A 23,010-nucleotide genomic window follows, 5' to 3' on the forward strand; every position below is an offset into this window, starting at 1 on the left:
ACTTCTTGAGTTCTTAAAAACTGCTTTTGCAGGCGATTTTCCCACGGCTGGGACATACAACATTGATTAAATTATCGCAGAATAAAACCCTTCTTTTGTGAAGACACAAAGACTCCAAGGACAAGAGAAAATCTTATTTCTCTAGGCGTTGTATGGAATGCTCTTTGTCTAAGTGTACTCCAAGGCATCCATTTTCCATACACTTGTTGGATTCTCTAATAGAGGTTAGAGACAGGTTCAGTCTTACACAAGCCTTCAGCGTTTGGCTCTGATGTTGAATACCATCTGTATACGTACCACCTTTGTGATGTGTATAGTTAGATTCCAAGTGTCTGTTCTAATGTTAATTGCTGGAAAATTAGATAAAATCGCGGGTAAATGACCGGAGAACGCCTTTTGTTTCAATAAGAGAGCCCATGTAAGGAGTATGTCCGGATAAAGACGCACGCCTTTAGCTTATAAGTTTTAAAACTAAAACCTGTATATTTGTGAATGAAAAAAACACCGATGTTTTTAGAATTCAAAGGAATGATTCTAGAGTGCTTCATTTAAGTATTTACAGACATTTTAGAGAAAGAAGAAAAAGGGCAAACGAAGCAGCTTTTTTTCACACAAATTTAGGTGCTAACTAAATCTTTGTTTTGGACCAGATTTCTGCTTTCGGATACAATATGAGTGCGTTAGACCACAGGACTCTGCCTAGCGTTCAGAAAGGGCATTTCAAGTTCTGTTTTGCCGATTGTATAAAACCTTAAAGGCCAAGGAAGCGGAATCACAACAGTCTAAAGTTTTCTCAGCGTTTGGTCACAACTCTCCCTAAAAGCCGATGAAGGTTTACATAACCTCGGGGTCCCCTTGAAGAAAGACTCGTGGAATTCTGTTTGTTTACATCAACAACTTTCGCTGTAACCCACCACGCCGTTGCTAGGGGCAACGATGATGAAACGCTTGAGAATATACCATTATTCGATGGAGGGGGCTATAAAAAACTTTTATGAAACACACCGTGCTTTAAGTGAACACAACAAACTATCTTTACTTTGCTCAAATTTGCTGTTTCTGGATTCAACTAACCAGATTTTTTCGACATGAAGCTTATACTAGTTGTAGTATTGGAAGACATCGTATATGTTTTCTTGTCTAGCAACATATGCTTCACAAAACAACCCAGGAAACCCAACCTGTCCCCAAAGGCCTGTGCGCCTTTTTGTTGCTTCTCGGTTTTGTTTATTTGGGCCGCAGGTAGGACAAGGTTTCAAGTTGCGGTGCCTCGGACAAAACGCGGCGGGCTCTCGAGTTCGCCTCTCCGCCGCCACCTGTTGTCGCTAAGTCAACGGGAACGAAGTCTCTTAGGAATGTGAAACATTGGAGTAAATCCACAAGCAGATGTGGGGATGATCTGAATAGTTTTGCACGTCTTTTACGGCGTGTTTTTGTACTAATCTTCAAGCAGAGGTTGGACGTTTGGGACGTCTTTTAGGTTTGTTTTTTTGTTCTGTGCCTTTCTATTTTGTCATTTTTCCTTGGTATATCTTATCTTAAAAGCCTGACAAATTGAAATGGGCCTAAAAGATGTCTATAACAACCCGGAGCCTATTCTCTGCTTTACCTGGAGAGTAGTTTTGCAGGTCGTTCTAGTAGTGCACGTTCTTCTATAGCTATTTAATGAAGGAATGTGTGAAACGCTAGAAATACATACAAAATGCCACCAAAAAAATCCGTACGTTCAAAACAATCCTGAACCGTACTTCTACTTGGGGATTAAGAGATTAATGCTGTTAGCTTGTAGTGCCTCCGTGTCTGCACGTATAAGTACAGATCACACGGTACTTTTGAGACATTAAAACCCGTGGTTATGGCATTAACACGTTACCAAGATCTCTTGATTCTTACAAGGAATGCCCTTGCAGCGTTTACTATGCGTATGACCCAATGACCTTGATGTAAAACGTGGTGAAAACAGAAAACCTATGATACTTTTTTTTTCAAAACTATCATAATTCATTATGTTTAGAATAGAGTTTATGCTAGTTGACATCACACTGTTTTACCAAATTCTTTTTTCCTTCAAAATATAAAAAGCTTTTCGTATCCCCAATAATAGCTTGGAGAGATGATGTCATAATAGTTTCTACCTGCGACCTTCGATTGAACTAATGCATTCATACTCTCGGCCCCAAGCGCATTTTACTTTTACGGTCACTGCACTTAACTGTGTACAACGATATGTCGCTTATTCAAAAGTTTAAGAGGTGGCTGACCTATTTAGCCCCATGCCTTTTAAATTTTCCAATCATGTTTTGAAAAACGACACTACGTCCTCATTTGTCGCCTTGAAAAGAAGTTTGAAGCGTGGGACGGCAACAATTGTTTCCATGGGCAGAGAAAAACACTGCCCCGAAAAAGCAGATGTTGATATTTTCTATATGCTGAGGGGCGAGATGACATAGGCGAGAATTGGCGTCATGTAACTGTTAGGGTATTTGGCCCAAAACCAAGAGGTCCTCGGTTCTAATCCCTGAAAGGAGAACTTTATTGCGCGACAATTGTATCTGGTACAATGTATGGCAACGTACGCACATGCAATTCAAACTATTGCTAATAGTTAACAAATACAAAGAACTAGTCTAAGCTATGACTAACAGTTAAAAATATAATCTATAGAATAAAATATTAATGTACATGCTAATACTCTAAAACAGTATTTTGGTAACAGTATGCTGTGTCATCAGGAATTGATAATACTGTCTCGGTTTTGAGTTATATACAAATTTGCCTACATAGATGGATATATGAACAGGGCTTGATAATATCATATTAAATATCGAAATGATACCGATGGGAAAGGCACATAACACGAATTTTCTCGCTCTACCCAGGTGTAAAAATGGGTACCAGACTTAAGTTGGGGAGGTGAAAGGCGGTGAAAGGATAACAACGCACAGGCCATACTGCCTCAAAAAGGCTACTACAAGACTACTTTACCGTATCAAGCTCACTGTTTTTAATACGTGGCCCTGTTGAAATAAGTTATAAAACCTTGGGTGCGGTACAACACTGTCATTGTCCGTCCAAAGGGGGAAAAACAACGAAAAATCGAGACTGCAAACCCTTCCCGCCTCCGCGTACTGTTTCATGTTACTTTAAATACATTTAAGTTCGCGCGTTTTGTAAGGCGAAAATGGAGTGTTCGCGGTGGTTTTAAGTTTGCGGCAGCGCTATAGTCACATACTGCTATAGTATTGGATAAAATGTTTGCGTTGGTTTTAAGTTCGCGGTGAAACGGTCGCCGCAAAAACCGCGAACATAAAACCACAGCGAACATTTCTGCATTTACAGCATGTCTCATCTGCATCATTCTTGTTGGATGACTCACTGTTTATTCCTTTGCGATTAGTCAATGTCTAATACAGACCCTACAGAGACGACATATCTTGTAATTCAAACCTTGATACAATGATTGAATCATCCATATCGTCAATGGAGAGAACAAAACCTCTAGAAACCCCAGGTATGTTGCGCGTCCCGCACATATTGGATCACATAACAAGATTTCATCATAACAATTCCGTGCGTCATGTCAAGATGGCGACAACATATTCGGTGTCAAACGCCTTCGAAAAGTCGAAAACAACTTACGAAATCATCGCAAAGTTTGACCGCTTTGACCTTTGAAACGAAACTTCTGTCAACGCAAGTGGTTATTTTTTTTGTAGATTAGAGAAGATACAGAACTTTGTCTCCCCACAGCAGCTTCCTTTAAAACTCGTTTCCTTAACTTAAACTCCAAAAAGCAGGTACTTTAACCTTAATTGTACAAGAATCTAGGTGACCCTGGTAGCGCCTTGTGCCGTTTTCCTACTCGTATCAAACGCCTTCGAAATGTCTAAAACAATTAACAAAACCATTACAAAGTTTGACAAATTTGACCTTTGTACTAGTTCTGTCTGTACTTCTGAATTAATAGAAGAGGAGATTTGGTTCCCTCCGTAGCTTTGATCAAAACTGCTTCCGTCCTTTTAAACTCCAGCTAGCAGACACCATGTGCAGAAAACGTCCTTTCAAACTCCAGCTAGCAGACACCACGTGTAGAAAACGTCTTTTTAAACTCCAGCTAGCAGACACCATGTGCAGAAAACGTCCTTTCAAACTCTAGCTAGCAGACACCACGTGTAGAAAACGTCTTTTTAAACTCCAGCTAGCAGACACCATATGCAGAAAACGTCCTTTCAAACTCTAGCTAGCAGACACCACGTGTAGAAAACGTCTTTTTAAACTCCAGCTAGCAGACACCATGTGCAGAAAACGTCCTTTCAAACTCTGGCTAGCAGACACCACGTGTAGAAAACGTCTTTTTAAATTCCAGCTAGCAGACACCATATGCAGAAAACGTCCTTTCAAACTCTAGCTAGCAGACACCACGTGTAGAAAACGTCTTTTTAAACTCCAGCTAGCAGACACCATGTGCAGAAAACGTCCTTTCAAACTCTGGCTAGCAGACACCACGTGTAGAAAACGTCTTTTTAAACTCCAGCTAGCAGACACTAAGTGCAGAAAACGTCCTTTTAAACTCCAGCTAGCAGACACCATGTGCAGAAAACGTCTTTTTAAACTCCGGCTAGCAGACACCACGTGCAGAAAACGTCTTTTTAAACTCCAGCTAGCAGACACCATGTGCAGATAACGTCATTTTAAACTCCAGCTAGCAGACACCATTTACAGAAAACGTCTTTTTAAACTCCAGCTAGCAGACACTATGTGCAGAAAACGTCCTTTTAAACTCTAGCTAGCAGACACCATTTACAGAAAACGTCTTTTTAAACTCCAGCTAGCAGACACTATGTGCAGAAAACGTCCTTTTAAACTCTAGCTAGCAGACACCATGTGCGTGGAACTAGAGTACCGTGGTAGCGCTTTGTGTGATTTGTCTTGCTTTGTACTTGTACGTTGGCAAATTTGCGGCATGAGCAAACCGTTTTAATGGCCGCCATTCCTGACGGTTACCCGGGTAACGGCGTGTGTGCTGTCGTATGTTAACTCTCCCGCCAGGCGTTCTGATTTACGTGTGAGTCGCGGTCGTTTGAAACACCTGCACGGAAGTGCACAATGGCACTAGAGGTGTTGTATTCTCTTTACTCAAAATATGGTTCAAATACGTGTCCAGTTCATGGACGGAAGTACAAAAATTGCAACCCTCGTATGAAGGCCTTCATCGTAAGGTTTGCGCTGAACATAAACTATTTCTTAAGAGCATTGTCTGTTCTTGAGAAATACGTCATAACAAACTCAAACAATTTCGTGCTCAGGAATAATCCCGCAAACTATAGCTACATAGCAAAACGTTTTCGTTCTTTTTCGTTGACTACCTGCCTACATACCTAATTCCTTGACCTTCCAAAGAAAACACAGACAGCCTGGTAAGAAGTGTAGTTTCAGATGGTAAACAAATGTCCATTTCTATCTAAAAGAACTAGATTCTAGCCTGGGTGTCATCCTATTTATTTTGAGGAACCGAGTATAGGAGCCCATGTAAACAAAATCAAATGAGGACGGCACCAAAGCTAACTGCTAGATACTACTACCATGTAGAAATGTTTAGCACCTTTTATAGTGTTACACATAGGATTTCCGGTCTTTTCCTGCACCTGGCAACGCGATGGCGTTAGAAAGTTTGTAAAGGCTTAGGTTTATTTGAGTTAGAGTGGACCTTTATTCCTGTATATTGGCCTGTCGTTATAAATCTTAGCTATATTGTTCCCCTCTAGTAAATGAATGGTTGTGCAGGCCGGGTTTTCTCATACACAGGGTGTCTTTTTTGATGCACTTTCACGTGATTATAGATAGTCGTAATCTTGAAATATTGCTGTTTTTTTATTGATTTCGTACAAGCGTGTTGAATATGGGAAATATATGTCGACAGTTATTTACTGTTATGGTACTGCTTATTCAGTATTGTAATTAATTTTCTTGTTGTAAAACATTCAGAGTTTGCAGTCAAACTAAGCACGTTTCCTATATGCATTTAGAAGGGAATCAATCAATTAAAGATAGTCACAAATCAATCAAACATCCAATTAATCAATCAATCAATAAATAAACCAATCAATCAACCATTCGATCAACCAATCATGTAGTTCGAACGCCTTCGTGGAAACCTGGTAACTTCACTTGGTAATTCCAATATCACCACGTATTAGAAATGTGATTTCATGTATGTGTCTAATTCATTCCAGCTATATAGCAACTGAGATATAAGTCTTAGAATGAAAACAACCTGATCGCATAATTGATAAATTCCTTAGTATAGTAATAGGCCATTTTCTACGCCTTAAATAAGCAGTTTATGGTTCTGGATAAAAAATATTTTTTTACACAATTAAGTGTACATAGTTACGTAGCAGGCCGGCGCTTCCGTAGCCGCAATTAACCTGGTTTGAGAAAATACTTACTGTGCTCTACTTTGCACTGCAGCTAGGTGTCGCTTTTGCAGTGTGAAAAATGCGGTCCCAAACGTAACTGTGTTTACAGCACTTTTCCCTGTCGCAGATGATTGGGGTAGATTTTATGAACCAATCAGAATATGCCCTAAGGAAGGTGACAGACGGTCACCGAAACGTTACCCTGGAAACCGTACTTCTTCCCGAGGACCTATATTAGCACTCCCTGACTGATAACTCCGGCCGGGAGTGCTAATCTAGGTCCTCGGGAAGAACTGCCTGGGCTGCCGAACAGATCCTCCGTCGGGGCCGGGACCAAGAAGGATGGTTCCCAGGGTACCGAAACACCAGCTAGGTGCAAACACCTGACTGTGTACAAAAAACCTTGCTATCAAGGAAAAACAACATAGAATTATTTACTTATTTGTTTGTTTGTTTGTTTGTTTGTTTGTTCAGCCCAAACGTGAGAAGATGCGGTACATCACCTTCACGGCCGAGGCGACCCGACACACCAAGGAGCTCAAGCGGACCAAGAGGAGACGGTTCAGTCTGGAGCAGAAGACGGAAGAAGAGGAAAATGCCAAAAAGGTACAATTTTAGGCATACGTTTAATTTCTTTATTTTCTAAAGAGGGAAAACTGTGATCTTTCGTTTTTGCTTCATATAGATAACATTGTCCTTAAATAATCAAAGCAAAACATGAGCCAAAAGTGTATTGATTTTTTATTACTTTTAGTCTTACGGAATGACAAAGGAATGATAGTCATTGCTGGATGATTTCTATCGAATCTTTCTCGCAAATTTCAAATTCTAGACGTTAAATGTTTTCAGGATTACAAAAATTGGATACATATGTTGTTTTAGCGGAGGTCTACAGTTTCTCAGTTCTGTCTAACGTTCTTTTTTTTATTGTTTTCCTTTAGTCGAAAGGACCGATGGGTCCTGAGGAGTGCCTGAGATGCGCGCTACGAATGGAACACGCACAATGTGAACCGGTAGGTGGCGCTTCTTACTAGCTAGTGCTTCTCACAAGAAGGTTTCAAATTATTCCTATATTATTGTCACGGCAACTTATAGAACAAAGTGCGGAACATATCTTTTTTTTTGCGACGTTGCAGTATAAACACTCTAAAACCCAGAGATCCTGACCTTTCGAAAATGACTTTCAAAAATCTAAGATGACTACTTTCCAAGGAGGTTGAAAAGAGACCTCCTTGTACTATCTAAGCAAAAAGTCTGATTTATTGCATTTGCTATTTTGCCCCCCCCCCCTCCCCTTTTACAGCACAAGTACATCCGGGTCAGAGCTACTGCTGCTGGTAATGTACTGTTAGATTATCATGAACTTGTGTCCCTCCCCCTTTACAGCACAAGTACATCCGGGTCGGAGGTGGTTTCCGGCACAGCTACTGGTACTGTAAGCTCATCATCCAGAAGATGCAGGAGGAGGCTGAGGACGAGGTCAGGATGCTGCTCTTCGACGCGGAGAGTGTCGGGAAGGAAGCTCCCAACATCCGGGTCCGCGCAGACGGCACAGGTTTGTAACCATAGCAACATGAAACTCATGTATGGAGTTCATAATACCATTGTGACAACAAATAAGAGTTGTTAAACCCATTGTCTGTAAACCAATATTTGAAATAAGTTCTAGGCAAGTTTGTTTTATGGTCTTCATTTGTTCATCATCATTATCATCATCATCATCATCATCATCATCATCATCATCATCATCATCATCATCATCATCATCATTTCGGGCTGGTCGAGTTGATTTCGACCATTATAATGTTTCAAGTCCACAACATCTTTGTTTGTGAAGGAAAATAGTGAATAGTTTGTGTTATCAATGGTAACAGCTCACTGTCCAATGCAACTGCAATCAAACATGTCGTCATCACTATAACTGGGTGACATTTGCTTTGCGACTAGGAGATGTGCTACTCTTGACTCATTCCAGCTCGCTCTTTCCTTGCCAATCTTGGCAATGTTAGGACTGGGTGTTTGACAACGTTAAGCATAATTAGACGCCCTCTTGATCTTCTTAATTTTCTAGGCGTCAACTCTGAACGTCCACCTGTTTATGCTATAACATAGTTTGCCTCTCTCTCTCTCCAGTTGAGCGGAAGATCAAGACCTACGTGCGCACCAAGAGCGGCAGACGGATCGTCAAATATCACTACGTGGACGACAAGACCTTCCAGAAACTTCAGGTGAGGGAATCTAACTAATTGAAGGGTCCTCCTTTGCCTACTTAATACTTAATGCGTAGAGTTTGATATGAGCTTTTTCGTGACCTATACCTCAACGATTCTTAGCCCCCCAAACTGATTGCCTGAGATTTGCGATTTTCAAACTGCCAGAACTCGCGAAATCAGTAAGCTAGGTCGGTGAAACTTAAACTGACTAATATTTGTATAACATACAATACGAAAATCAAACCATATTCTGCACAGATATTTCCATTGCTTCACAAACGGGCCTCAAACATGGTCAACATGGCAATTTGGGACGTTGCAAAGTGATCTGGCCTCCCTACCAGAACCTCCCGAGTAAGCTTCCAGAAAAGAAAACCACGAATACGATGTACATGTCCTAGTTATGGGCCTTAGGATCAAGAATCTGTGTAAAATGTATTCTAGATTGGTTAAAATCTTCACAGCAACAGCATCGTTAAACAAAGTAAGGTCATGGATGGGATTGTCTTTTTATGGGCCTAAGAGCAAGAATCAGTGCTGAGCATCTTTTAAACTTGTTTTTTTTCTTACGATTAAATCTCTACAGCAACTCCGTGAGAAGGGCAGAAAGCTCGGTCACGGCGCGGACTTCGATGGCTGGGAGCCGTGGGGCGACCCGACACCCGAGCCGAGCGTCAAGGAGTTCGGGGAGAGCGATATCGGCTCCGATAAGGAGATCATCATGAAAGGTATGATAGACATGAATCTTGAACCTTTAAGATGACTGGTCTGAGAGAGGTCGTTTTGCATTAATCTTCAAGCTGATCTAATGGTTGCGAAGACCAAAGGTTGCAATAAAAACTTCTTCTGCCAATTGGATACAGTCTTCGCAACCATTAGATCTGCTTGGAGATTAGTGTTGCATGTCATGTTTATTACAGGTTTGCGTAGCAAAACCTTTGTTGGATCCGTTGGCATGTGTGATGGCCGCCATCTTGAATTGTGACGTCACAGGGTCGCCATACTATTTTATTGGTCGCTAGCGTTCTCTCTATTTTTAATAAATCAGCACAAAGCTATCACACATTCAACTCAAATAAAAAAGATAATTTCAATACCAATTCATATCTATAAAAAGACCCCGTAATCGCTAAACTAACATAGCAAACCTGAAGTATATGTAGCACAAATACTTAACTCTAGTTCATCTATGATGTGTTGATCTGTTTGTATGTGCACTGGATGCCATTAAGTAAAGAACTCGCGATAGAAGCCTTCGTTGAACCTAGTGGCATTAGTTACTAACTTTCGTTGGCGTTGGTTGGTAGGTCGGCATGTCAGTTCGTTAGTTTGTTCATGAAAGGGATTATTTTTAACTGGATGGACCGTTGGAGTGATTCTAATGATCTTTCCCTTTACGTAGTTCTGACAGCGTTGGGGGTCACAGAAATATTACAGACAAACATACAACTTTCTATGTCCTTTTCTTTTCCGTTAAACGCAAGCAATATTAGGGCCAAAAAATGGTATTAAATAAAATGCTGAAATCATTTTGGTAGTGACATTTACTAGCATTTGTTTAGCACATATGCGAAAGAACTTCATACTTTTATGATATTAATACCGCAAAAATCGTGCCGTACTATGATCCCCTTAGTTTCGCGAGCCTACAAAGACTCCGGCCACGATTTTCAGTGTGTTCTCACATCACAACAGCGTCGTTTTTTTGTATCATGGACGTTGCTATACATTGTGATAGTGTTGTATGAACTAATCATGTACAGAAATGACTAAATAAATTGACTTTCAAATTTCAAAATTGTCGGACCTTAATATTGTTCGGGTTTCCTTTAAGGCGTTCTTAAAAAGTCCAAGTGTCTTAAACTTACCATCAAAACTTTTTTAGATGGAAAGATGTTTATCCGGAGGAAGCGGAGAGACAGCGCCCTGGGAAGCGACGACGATGACGAAGAGCTGGAGGTCGAGGTCATAGAACAGATCGTCGGGTACACGGCTGACGGCAAGCCAATCATCAAGAAGATCTACAGGTCAGGGGTCAAGCTTTGCGCAATGCTGTGTCTCGTGGATTCTCGCGTGGTCTTTTGTAAATCTGTGAAGACTTGATACACGTATAGGCTTGCATTTTGACAACATTATGCGTAAACGTCGTAACGTCTTTTTAGAACCCGTTGTTCATAAAGAGAATTAAGAGGTTTTCTAGGTCAGTGCGTGTATTACTGTAGTTTATTTGCAGTTTTATTTGGATACGATATCTTGGCTTTCTGTAAGTTGGACCGTGATATTCTTTGTCCTGGCCGAAAAGTTTCAATTTTTTTAGTTACAAACGTCCAAATGCGCATCGACTAAACAGTTATAGCGTTTTATACATTCTGATTTCATTTCATTTTAACGGTCATATATATATATATCATGACTTTTAAAGATTGAGATAATTAAACTGCTTCATACGTACTTTTCTTTTTCATTTACTTCAGGACCGTAGCGAAGAAGAAGAAGGGCGCGGACGACCGTCCTGACAGCGGCCTATCGTACAGCACCAAAGGTAGAGTCATTCGCAGGAGAACCAAGAGTGGCAGGATAGTGGAGGAGATTGTGCACGGGAGCGGGCGGGGAAGGAGAGACAAATATTACTACGACGAGAAGGGTCGCCGTATCAGGCGCAGGTCGGGGTCTGGTGGGGGGTACAGTGGGGACAGCGCCGACGGGGGAAGGCGCGGCCGGGGTAGGCGGGGCCGGGGGAGACACGACTCCGCAGAGAGCGGGGGCAGTTATTACGATAAAGAAGGTAAGAGGAGAATCCGGCACGGGTCCGGAAGAAGCGAGTATAGCGCCGGCGGGACAAAAGTGCGGAGCGCCCGGCGGTACTCGGACGACTCCCGCGGAGGCAGGAGAAGGCGGCGGGGCCGCAAGCACCACGACGCCGACGGCAAGAGTTACTACTCCGGAGGCAGTCGGAGCGGGAGTAGGGGAGGAGGAGGCCGTCGAAGGCGAGGACGGAAGCACCACGACGCCGACGGCAAGAGTTACTACTCGAGTGGAAGCCGGAGCCGTAGCGGGAGCCGTGGAGGACGCCGCCGTGGCAAACACGGGAGGCGGCGGGGAGGACGGCACGGCAGCGGCGGCAGCTACTCCCGTAGCGGCAGCGAGGGAAGCCTGGACAGCCAGGGCCGCCGCAAGCACCGTAAAGGACGTGAGTAGCCGGCGGCGTCGGCAGCAACTAACGGCCGAGGGTGAAAGTCCGCATCTCCCCCCACCAGACCTACCGGTGGGGCTTTTGCAGCTAAAGTCCGTCATCCTGGAAAATAAACAATAACAAACTAAAACAAACAAACAAACAGACAAACAATAATTAAGAATTAAAGTGTGGCTACTAAGCACCTGTGCTTGCTCTAATGTTTGTGCTCCACTAACGCTATTTTTCTGAATACGTTTTTCGGAGATGCGGACTTTACCTGCAAACGCCCTTCTCTGTGCTCCAAATGCCACTTGCTTGCCTCTAACAAAATGTGTTGTCTTGCCGTTAAGGGTAGGGAAGGGGGGGAGGACAGTCCTGTGAGCGTCCTATTGATGTGCTGTTTTGGGCTGAGACATTTATGGCACAAGAATAGGATAACCGTTGTACAGAATGAACATAAATGACACAACGGTAACGGAATTCGACATTATTGTTGTTTAGTCACAAAGAGGGCACAATGGTGTCACAAAACGACATACTGTAAATGCAGAAATGTTCGCGGTGGTTTTATGTTCGCGGTTTTCGCGGCGACCGTTTCACCGCGAACTTAAAACCACTGCGAACACTTTTGTTCAATACTGTAGCAGCATTTGACTATAGTCTATAGCACTGCCGCAAATTTAAAACTACCGCGAACACTCCATTTTTGCCTTAGCGCGAAAAATAAAAACCACGCGAACTTGAATGCATTTACAGTATTTTTGGTACAAGATAGGGGAAACATAGGACTGTTTTCTTGAATATTTTCAAAGCGCTTGAAATGGTAGCATCCATAACAGGTTCTGCTTACTTAGTGTTTGTGCCCCACGTTTTCGTTGTTTTTTAACGATAATGAGCATTTTTCTTATCGCCATTTAGCAGATCACGGTAGCAATATGAAAACAGACTCTATATTCAACAAAAACGTTGGCCACAGAGAATATTATGGAGGCTATTGCTGTCCTGAACTCGGTGTTCTAAACGTGTTCTTTCCTTGCCCTTCATCAGGAGGCCGCAGACACAGGAGGCACGGTAGTGGCGGCAGCAGCAGAAGCGGTAGCCGACACGGAGGGCGTCGCCGCCACCGTCGCCATGGCAGCGGGGGCAGCGACAGCGTGGTCAGCAGCTACAGCTACGACAGCAAGGGGAACGTCACACGCAAGAAACACAGGTGAGAAAACATGCCGGAAAATAATGCCTACTTGGTATTAAAGACAAATAATCTTTTTTGACACAACAAAAGTACAGAGGCTTTCATAAGGTCTTTTACAACTAAACATGCAAACAACAAACAATGGGATACAAAATCATTAATCTTCGTACAAATATATGAATAATTCAACATGTCGAGTTTAACCCATCGCACAGCTAATTCTAAGATATAAACATTCTTTGATATATTTACCTATTTGTGCACAGTAAGGGTTGTCTCCTTCTAGAATGTATTTGAATTTATCTATAGAATGGAATGTATCAAATTCTGTTGAGCTCGCGGAAAGAAGGTTGAACAGCTTTGAGCGCTAATCATGATAACGTGGACAATCTAGGATAGAGTGTTGTTCATCTTCAGTTTCATTTGGACAGAATTGACAAAACCTCTGGTCACGAGGAATTTTATGGTATCTTCCAATTTCCACATTCAATCTATGACTACTTATTCTAAGTGATTGCTCTACGAACTTCAAAATTATGTATGAAATGTCAGAGCACGCTCACTGCTAGGTCATGTTGTCTTGCATGAAATCCCTGCATGAATTTCTACCTTGCCAGTTCGGTGTTCAGTAAACTTTCCACGTTTCGATAGTACCGCACTACTCTTCTTTCTAAACCTGTGAGAATCTGTAGTCCATATAGAGTGAATTCATAGCGACTTTGACACATGTTTCCCCCTATCAAACTCTACAGCAAAGCAAAATCTAGGCATCGACAAGCCTTGGTTTACTACAGGTCTCCGCAAGTCCTCTAAAATGAAAAATAGACTCTACAAGAAATATTTAAAAAATCCTACACCAACAAAACTGCATAGTTACAAATCGTACAGAAACAAATTCAACAGGCTGATTCGAAATTGCAAAAGGAAATATTACCAAGACCAATTTACAGCTGCATCCACTAACATACGAAAAACCTGGAAACTAATTAATGAAATTATGAACAGGAAAAAGGCAACTAATATTCTTCCGAATAAATTTATTGATGGGGAATTGGAGGTATCTGATCCAAAAGCCATAGTAGACAAATTTAATGATTTTTTTGTAAACATTGGCCCCTCTCTTGCAAAAGAAATTGATGAAACAGATATTTCTCCTGAGTCATACCTTTTAAATTCGTACCCACCTATAAGCTCTTTTGAAGAACCCACCGCAACGGAAATCCATGACATAATTATGAATTTAAAAAACGCAGCTCCTGGCCAAGACGAAATAAGTGCCTTGCTGTTAAAACAGATTGTTCCCGAAATTCTAGAGCCAATAACACATGTTTTTAAGACTTCTCTGAGAAACGGAGAAGTGCCAGCAGACCTTAAAATAGCCAAAGTTATACCATTGTACAAAGCCGGAGATCCGTGTGTTTTCACCAATTATCGTCCAATATCAATCTTACCGGCCTTCTCAAAAATCTTGGAAAAATTAGTTTATAAACGGATTGTGAATCACCTTGAAATCAATCATATATTATATGCGCATCAATATGGATTTCGAAAAAAATACTCGACATATATGGCACTCTTGCAACTTGTTGACAAAATCACCACATCCTTAGAAAATAACGAATACACGATAGGAATATTTCTTGACCTTTCCAAAGCATTCGATACAGTAGATCACAACATACTTCTCAACAAACTATTCACCTATGGATTTACCGACTCTGCCCTTCGTTGGCTAAAAGACTACTTAACTAACAGAAAACAGTTCGTCTCTAATAGAAATAATATTTCCTCCCAAAATGTCTTAACATGTGGCGTACCACAAGGATCCATTCTTGGTCCCCTCTTGTTTTTAATTTATGTTAACGACTTGGCATCAGTATCAAATAAATTATTTGCTCTGTTATTTGCAGATGATACAAACTTATTTATGTCCCACAAAAATTTTGACACGTTAGTAACATCTATGAATAATGAATTGTATAAGATAAATCAATGGTTTAAGGCAAATAAATTGTCCCTTAACGTGAAAAAAACTAATTTTATTATCTTTGTAGGAAGGAACAAGAAATACGATAAAGAAAAGGCTAGGATCTATATTAATGACAATGCTATCAATCAAGTAAGTCACACCCGTTTTTTAGGCGTAATTATAGACGAGAAACTTTCATGGAAGAACCAAATTGATTTTGTTTGCAAAAAAATTTCCAAAAACATAGGCATCATTAGAAAAGTCAAATCTTTGCTGTCACGAAACATATTTATGGTTCTTTATTACAGTTTGATTTACCCTTATCTAACTTATTGCAACATAATTTGGGGTAGTACGTACACAACATCCATCAATCCTGTTTACCTCCTTCAAAAGCGCTTTGTACGAATAGCAGCCAATGCGTCATTCACAGCACACACAGCAGCTCTGTTTCGTGATTTAAATGTTATGACTGTATTTGACATTAATAAATTTCAAATTGCCTTATTTGTCCATAAAATTGTCCATAATAGCTCTTCCCTACCTGAACAATACAAAGGTCTTTTAAATTTCAACTCAGATATCCATCACCACTATACGAGACAACATAATCTTTTAAGATCAATTATGACAAAAACTACTCAAAAACAAAATACAATAATGTTTAGAGGCCCCACCGTATGGAACAATCTCAGCCAAATTCTACAGTCCTACTCGTCTTTACCTAGTTTCAAAAAACTTTTAAAGATAGATATCATAGAACATCCAAGTATTACTTTCTCCTGATTTGTTTGTTTTCCTTGTTTTCCACTTTTCCTTTGGTATCTGATGACAAAATAATTCATATGTTTGTTATTTTTGTATAATTTTGACCTATTTCTTGATAAATTGTTATTCATTATAATACTTATTATGTTTACAACTCAAAATTTACTTTGTAGTTCCTCTTCTTTTCATTTGTTTCATTGATTTATGTTAAAATTCCAATTTCTTGTTTCGTTAGTTTTTCTTAGTTTCGATGATATATAATTTTGTAAAAATCCCATTTGAGTAGTTTAGGGGAGGCCCCCGAAAAGCCGTATAGGCTTCTGGCCTCTCCTGCATGTATTCTTTACTCTATTTCTCTTTGTTTTTATATTGTATTGTACATATGCGAAGAAACAATAAACAATAAACAATAAACATCACTGTTCATACTTCTTCTGGCCCAGAAGTTCTAGAGTTGGGGTTCGCGTCTCACTAGAAATCTGGGTTGCTTAGGGTGCGAAAATAGCTACATGTGTGCGTAAGCCTGAATTAGCGTTACTTCTTACCACTACCAATTGAAGTACATCTTTATGGTCAATAAAACTGTGTATTATGTCGTTTTCAGGAGACGCAGAAGGTCTAGATCTGGTAGTGGAAGTGGCAGAGGACGACATCGTCGTCGTGGTGGCGGTGGCAGACGGAGGAGAGACAGCAAGGGCTCGTACTCTTCATATTCTTCTTATGTGAGTCTTAGTCGTTTCTTTAAATGAATGCTTGTATATGTATATTGAATGAATGCACTGAGCCCATTTTATATAATTATATTGGAACATAATCAACAAAATCACAAAATCACCAGCTAGTGGCGACAACGAGACGTTAGATATTAAACTGAACGACAAACAACTGTAACGAGAACGAATCCTTGAGGAACACGATTATCAATTCCTAGTGACGATGAGAAGTGAACTTGTACTGCTTTTTTTAACCGTTGTCCATTTATACACATTTCAGTGCGTGGCAAAGAAAGTATTAGTATTTTCTTTCCGGAGAAACGACATGAAAAGATATTACGAAACAAAGTATAGACTGTTCAATTCATTTATCTATTTATCAAGATTCACCATATTTATGAAAGGATTGGCATAGCAGGTGGCTATGACCTTTCCAAGTTGTCAACACGGGCCAGAATATATAAGGTTTAATCCGCTCACACCGAGAAGGACCCAGACTTTCTTAGTATTGTGTGCTTAAATGAAAGCCTTATCGTGGCACTAATAGAAACCTACAGGGCTATAGACTTATTGTTTTATCAATTCTATCAACAGAGCGATAGAGGGTCAGGAAAAGGCCGGCGCAGACGCGGCAGGAGACGAAGGTCGGGGTCCAGGGGATCACGTGACTCCAGAGGTCATCGGCGGCGCCGACACAAGCGTCACGACAGTCAGGGTAATAGTTACAGGTGGGTGTTACGGAGCTGGGACTGCGAATCTGCGATCCTAGGGGTCAATTCCAGCTCGGACATGTTGTAAGGGATTGCATTCGTCATTTCGGATGGTGACGTAAAGCCTCAAGCGCCAAACCTCTGCAAGTAAAAGAACCAAACATACTTATCGAAAAGAGTAGGGGTGATTCGGTGTACTTGTCCAAAAGCGCGAGCCGTAGCGAAGCCACATTGCACTACCACTAGCTACTTGAAAAAGCATCATGCATCACCTCAAATGAGGATGCTTGGAAACGAAAAAAAAAAAAAAACACGAAAGGATCGTTTGTCTTCCGTGAAACTCTTATGAAGTCCAAAAAGTCCGTATGAATACTTAGGCACCCCTGATATTTCTCCTATGAGAACAGTTATAAAATAGCAGCCTATTCAATGCCTAGTTTAGGGTTTGACTTATCTTCCTTACTTGCAGTGAGTACAGTGACTACAGCAGCCGGTCGGGGTCCCGCGGGGGTGGCAGGCGGAAGCGCCGCGGGAAGGACGGCCGGAGCCGCCGCAGCCGGTCCCGTGGAGGCCGGCGGAGGAGGAGACGTGGCAGCGGCAGCAGTAAGTTATCTGTTCTGCAAACCTTTACTGTATTTTTTTTTTTCAGTAACTAGGAGAGTCACTTGAAAGTAGCAGTGTACTTAGCCCAGTGGTTAGTGCTACTGTGTCTGCTCCCCATAGTAAAACCTTTGCATTGCCTAAACGTACGTGCAATACATGATTCAGCACCTTGGACAAAACCAATTGAATCTTTGTGAGAATGCATTGTGTTAAAATGAGTTTTAATCGACTTTTGTTTACTTTTCCAGGTTATTCCAGCTCCTACTATAGTTCTAGGTAAGTATATTCATTAAAATTGCACCTAGTCATAAACGAAAATGACTTTTCGCTCTATTGTTCAACTGTGTGGAATGTCTATTTCGTTTGGTATTTGCCTTTGGCCAATTCATACAATAAGAACTCATCTTAGCCCGAAATTAAACTTAATCTCCTCTTTCCTTTCTCAGTTCTTCTTACGAGTCGACGGAGTACGACTCTGAGGGAAGAGCGAAGCCGAAGAAGAAGAAGGAGAAGCGGGACAGACGGGGCCGCGGCCGGGGGCACGGGCGGGACCGGCACGGCAGGAGGAGGCGGAGTGTCAGCTCGGACAGCACCGACATCAGCAGCGATTCAGAGTACGATACAGTTTACTTCTAAACTCAGTAGAAAGCCCATACAACTCACTGGACCCGTGGCACGCTGGCGGCGTCGCTGCGTTCTTACCTGGATTTGTGTTACCCTTTACTTTATAATGGGACTATCATTCCAAACGTACAAGTATGACCAAAAGGACAACAAAACACACAAACACTAGAAAGGCCGTCATTTGCCCCTGAGCAAATACAGCATGTTTAGCCATACTCCTCCCCATGCAAGAAGTGGGCTGTCCCAAAATAATACCTGGGCAAATCGAAATATTAACTGCATGTAGAAAGGCAACATTTGCGAGAGCATCATACTTCGCCAATCTCCCTCCCGATGCATAAATTGACTGTTCCAAAATCACCCGTGCAAAAAAATTCTCTCTACAAGTTCTGCGAGACCCCAAGAGCTTCTTACTGCAAAGGCTTGCGTGTGCTCCTGCAATATGACCTCAGGTGACCTAAATAGAACACGCGTTCTTTGGCCAGTAGCAAATGGAACGCGGGGATCCTTAGATAGAACATGGATTCCTTGGCCAGCAGCAAATAGAACATGGAACGGGGATACCACTTTTGGCATGTTTTTGGTCTGAAAATGGGCCCAAAAGTCCCCAAAATGAAGCATTCTGAAGTGATGTACACCAGAAATGTGATTGAAGTCCTGTCGGGACATGTTCAAGGCACCCTTGTACCGAATTTCAAGTCACTTGCTTGCAAAACCAGGGCACAGGAGCCCAAAATATAAAAATTGTCTAGAAATGCCCCAAAAAAACCTCCATAAAAATTATTTTAAGGCCTGTTTCAACAAAATTTAAAAATAGCATGAGGGTATTTGCCATCTTTACCTACATGCCAAATTTCAGGCCGTTTGGCCCAAAAATGACGGAGTAGATTCCATTTGAAGATATGGCAGGAGAAGAACATGAACAAAAACAATATGTTGAGCCATACTAGGTATGGCTAAACATAATAAAAAGATTCGATTTTTGTCGATGAAATTCGCTTAGTGCTTTGTCAAGTTGATCGGCCGCAGTGACGCCACCATCGTGCCGCGGGTACAGTAAGAGGGGGGCTTAAAATAGTTACTGTTTCTACTTGTGACATGTATACAGTCATGGTATTCCCTCATTAGCGACGAAGAGTACGTTACACTCTTTTTCTTTATTCAGATCAGTGAAATATTAACATTTTACTTGCGAATCTCTCAACATATATTCAGGTTCGGTGCTTGTCCCACATAAACAAGATCATCACAAATAGATCAATGTCAGGAGAAATTAACATTTTCGGTTTCATAACTTATAGCATACTTCGCCCATTACTGTTCCATGAAGATATTTTGCTATGCTAACGATAAAATAAATTCTTATGGTGATGCGGCACTGGAGATTTTTGTAGGTTTTAAATATATATCAATTTTCAATCTAACGCTTGAAAATCTTCCTAGTCCGTTATTTATTATTATTTTTTTAATGTGTAGCAGACAGGTTCATATTACACACGAATGGAATCATGATCAGCTTTTCATATGTAAGCGTCATTCATCAATCATAATGACCATGTATGTTCAACTCCTGCTACAGTACAACAGTGAGTTCGGTTTTAGACCTGGAGGACGAAGATGACCCGAATATTACCGAGGAAGAACGACAGGCCCGAAAGGAGCGGAACCGAGCGAAGGTCGAGGCGCACGAAAAAAAGAGGGAAGAAAAGAAGGTGGCCAGGGAGAAGAGGAGGGAGGAGAAAAGAATAAAGTGAGTTTTAATGACGTAGAATCTGCATACCCAAACATTGCTTACGTTATCAAACTCGTGGTCACGAGTTTTGATAGCGTTTTAAACTTCAAACAAATATTTCGCATCACACATAAATGAATTGGAATCAATGCATACCAGAACTTCATGCCTTCCAATTGTTCTGGAAGAAGATAAACATTCACAGTATCTAAAAATATATAAAATTGACACAATGTCTTGAAAGAATTTCATGTTATGTCACACTATATACTTACCTAAACCCAACGTTACCTATTTTTATAATCAACAATTGTAATTTCGATACCTCATAAAGGCCCTGTCACACTTGAGCGGATATTCAAGTGCGCATGAGTTGGGTTTAAGTAAAGTTTGCAGGGAAGTTGTTTTCTACTTGGACCCACCGTTGTGCAGCCTTGTTATCGAACCAAAGAAATGACTTCTTCGGTTGCAAACTTAACCTAAACCAAAAACATGTAAAAATGCAACTCATGCGGACTTGTATATACGCACAAGTGTGACAGGGTCCTAAGCCGCTAAAGGCCCTGTCACACTTGTGCGTATATTCAAGTGCGTATGAGTTGCACATGAACATTATTTGGGTTTACATGAAGTTTGCAGGAATGAAGTTCTTTTCTACTTTGACCCACCGTTGTGCAGTCTAGTTATCGACCCAAAGAAATGACTTCTTCGGCTGCAAACTTAACTTAAAACAAAAACTTGCTAATACGCAACTCATGCGGACTTGCATATGCGCACAAGTGTGACAGGGCCCTAAGGGTAACACGCAGTAATTGATAATTCATCTATCCATTCATATTCATGCATCCTTATCTTTTATTCATTTATTCATTCATTCATTCATTCGAACAATTTTATTTGCTCAATTTTTCATTCATTCAATCGTTCACATTCATCTATTGATTGATGGATTCATATATCTATTTTCTATTCCTCCATTCATTCATCCATCCATCCATCCATACATCCATTCATTCCTCCCCCAGGAGAGAAGAGCAGAAAGAGAGAAGGAAAGACCGGGAGGTGAGGCGGCGGCGGCGCGGCTCCTACTCCTCCTCGGACGAGAGCACGTGGGGCGACGGGAAGACGGCCGTCAAGTACGGCAAGGGCTCCCGGCGGGACGGCAAGATGAGGAAGGACGGGCGGGACATCGGATACGACGACCCGTGAGTAGCGATCTATAAATCAGTTTATCAAAAAATGAATCAATGGATCAATCCATCTATGGATGGATTGGTGTATCAAGCACTTCATAGATCGATTACAGTTATAAATTTATAGGCTACGACAACCCATCAAATATACAATGATGAACCAACCAATAGATTGATCAAAGATTCAATTGATCGATCAAACAATCTTATTGTCAATACGATTGATGTACCGATAATCAACCAATAAATCAAGTGGTAACAGACCTATGGTACAAAGCATCTTTGGTTTGGAAAACACTTCATGCTACCGACATTGAAAGAATTTAATACACAGTAGCGATATATGATTTAAATAGATACTATATACCATGATGTCTGATTATTCTCTTTCACTTCCTTCAGCAATGACCCTTGGAACAAGGGTAAGAAGGGGAAGAAGGGGAAGAAAGACAAGAAGCCCCGGGCGGACGGAACTTACAGCTCAAGCTCCGAGGAAACAACCTATGACGAACACGGAAACAAAATGCGTAAGTACTAAAACTGTTTGATAAATAACAAAAAATCAAGTTTTATTTGGATAAATATTTCTAATATCTTATTATTATGCGATTTTGATAGGGCTCGTTCATAGTTGAATTTGGGGAAATGCATTACTTGTACTTAGACCCTGTGAACAATGCATGTGTCAGCTATCTGGCTGTTGACAGCAATATCATGAACCCTTTAATTTTTTTCTCCAGCTAAGAAAAAGAAGGACAAGAAAAAGAAGAAGAGCGGCTGGTTCAGCAGTTCAAGCAGTACGTTAATTCCTTTTTTTAATTTTCCGAAGAAAATTGTGGCGTAAACTGTAAAATAGTTCCTTAAACAGTGAGAAATGAGCAACTAGTTATGATAACATTTGTACTAAATAATCGACATTGTTTGCAGATAAGATTTAACACAAAAGAAAACACCGGTTACGAAAATCATAACATTGACATGATATCAATAGAACTTTCTTTTTTCCTGCTTTCGTGTGCACGTCTTTTATAGTATTGATGGTGTGATGCTATGGTTGAAATGTCTTTCCTTTAACAGGTGAAACGGAGACAGAAGAATCCATCTACGAAGAGAGGATAAGAGCGGACGGAACGATAGAAAAAGTCAAAGTGTAAGTTCAATAAATCAATATATCAATAAATGGATAATGCATTACAATACTGTATGGCAGATAATAACTTGATTCACTCTTTTTTCTTGACCTTTACCAGGGATTGAGTTTTAACACAGAAAATTAGTATTAATGTATGATATCTACAGGCCACATTCTACTGAGTCCATATAACCACTCAACCGCATATCACCAAATGATTCCATACCTATATTTTTTATGGTCTAAGAGATAATGCTCTAAATATTTCCCCTTGATTCTTTTTGCAGAGGAACAAAGAAAGTTAAGAAGAAGAAAGACAAGAAGTGGAAATACAGACAAAAGGTAGGGTGCAGATTGATCTAGAATTTACATCATCATTAAAAGGTCAACAACAATAACAATAACAATAATAATAACCTTTTCTTGTACAGGCATATAGGTACAGAATACATGGTAATGTTCATATAATGACACACAGGATTTCTAATACAAATCTAAAACAATGGTTCTGAAACTACGTAAAACTGACAAATCATGGAAAGAGAAAACTAATTTTGACTAAATGAT

General features: G+C 40.7%; 1 protein-coding gene across 3 annotated transcripts in view; it reads left to right on the top strand.

The window, feature by feature from the left end:
* The window catches only part of LOC136435711 (uncharacterized), a 41,171-nt gene that overhangs the window by 2,881 nt on the left and 15,280 nt on the right, over nucleotides 1–23,010 (top strand). For 2 of the 3 annotated variants that reach the window (XM_066429378.1, XM_066429379.1), the window contains exons 3-21: nucleotides 6,894–7,025; nucleotides 7,361–7,432; nucleotides 7,806–7,974; nucleotides 8,553–8,647; nucleotides 9,219–9,360; nucleotides 10,518–10,659; nucleotides 11,107–11,822; nucleotides 12,855–13,017; nucleotides 16,341–16,458; nucleotides 17,044–17,177; nucleotides 17,629–17,762; nucleotides 18,011–18,038; nucleotides 18,209–18,376; nucleotides 19,966–20,136; nucleotides 21,144–21,323; nucleotides 21,714–21,838; nucleotides 22,052–22,108; nucleotides 22,389–22,461; nucleotides 22,731–22,785. In XM_066429378.1, the coding sequence (XP_066285475.1) occupies nucleotides 6,894–7,025; nucleotides 7,361–7,432; nucleotides 7,806–7,974; nucleotides 8,553–8,647; nucleotides 9,219–9,360; nucleotides 10,518–10,659; nucleotides 11,107–11,822; nucleotides 12,855–13,017; nucleotides 16,341–16,458; nucleotides 17,044–17,177; nucleotides 17,629–17,762; nucleotides 18,011–18,038; nucleotides 18,209–18,376; nucleotides 19,966–20,136; nucleotides 21,144–21,323; nucleotides 21,714–21,838; nucleotides 22,052–22,108; nucleotides 22,389–22,461; nucleotides 22,731–22,785 (2,874 nt within the window). The remainder of the gene's footprint in view (nucleotides 1–6,893; nucleotides 7,026–7,360; nucleotides 7,433–7,805; nucleotides 7,975–8,552; nucleotides 8,648–9,218; nucleotides 9,361–10,517; nucleotides 10,660–11,106; nucleotides 11,823–12,854; nucleotides 13,018–16,340; nucleotides 16,459–17,043; nucleotides 17,178–17,628; nucleotides 17,763–18,010; nucleotides 18,039–18,208; nucleotides 18,377–19,965; nucleotides 20,137–21,143; nucleotides 21,324–21,713; nucleotides 21,839–22,051; nucleotides 22,109–22,388; nucleotides 22,462–22,730; nucleotides 22,786–23,010) is intronic. The other variant, XM_066429380.1, reaches the window with a different exon arrangement.

Source organism: Branchiostoma lanceolatum, chromosome 5 (genome assembly GCF_035083965.1).
Source record: "Branchiostoma lanceolatum isolate klBraLanc5 chromosome 5, klBraLanc5.hap2, whole genome shotgun sequence".
Lineage (NCBI taxonomy): Eukaryota > Metazoa > Chordata > Leptocardii > Amphioxiformes > Branchiostomatidae > Branchiostoma > Branchiostoma lanceolatum.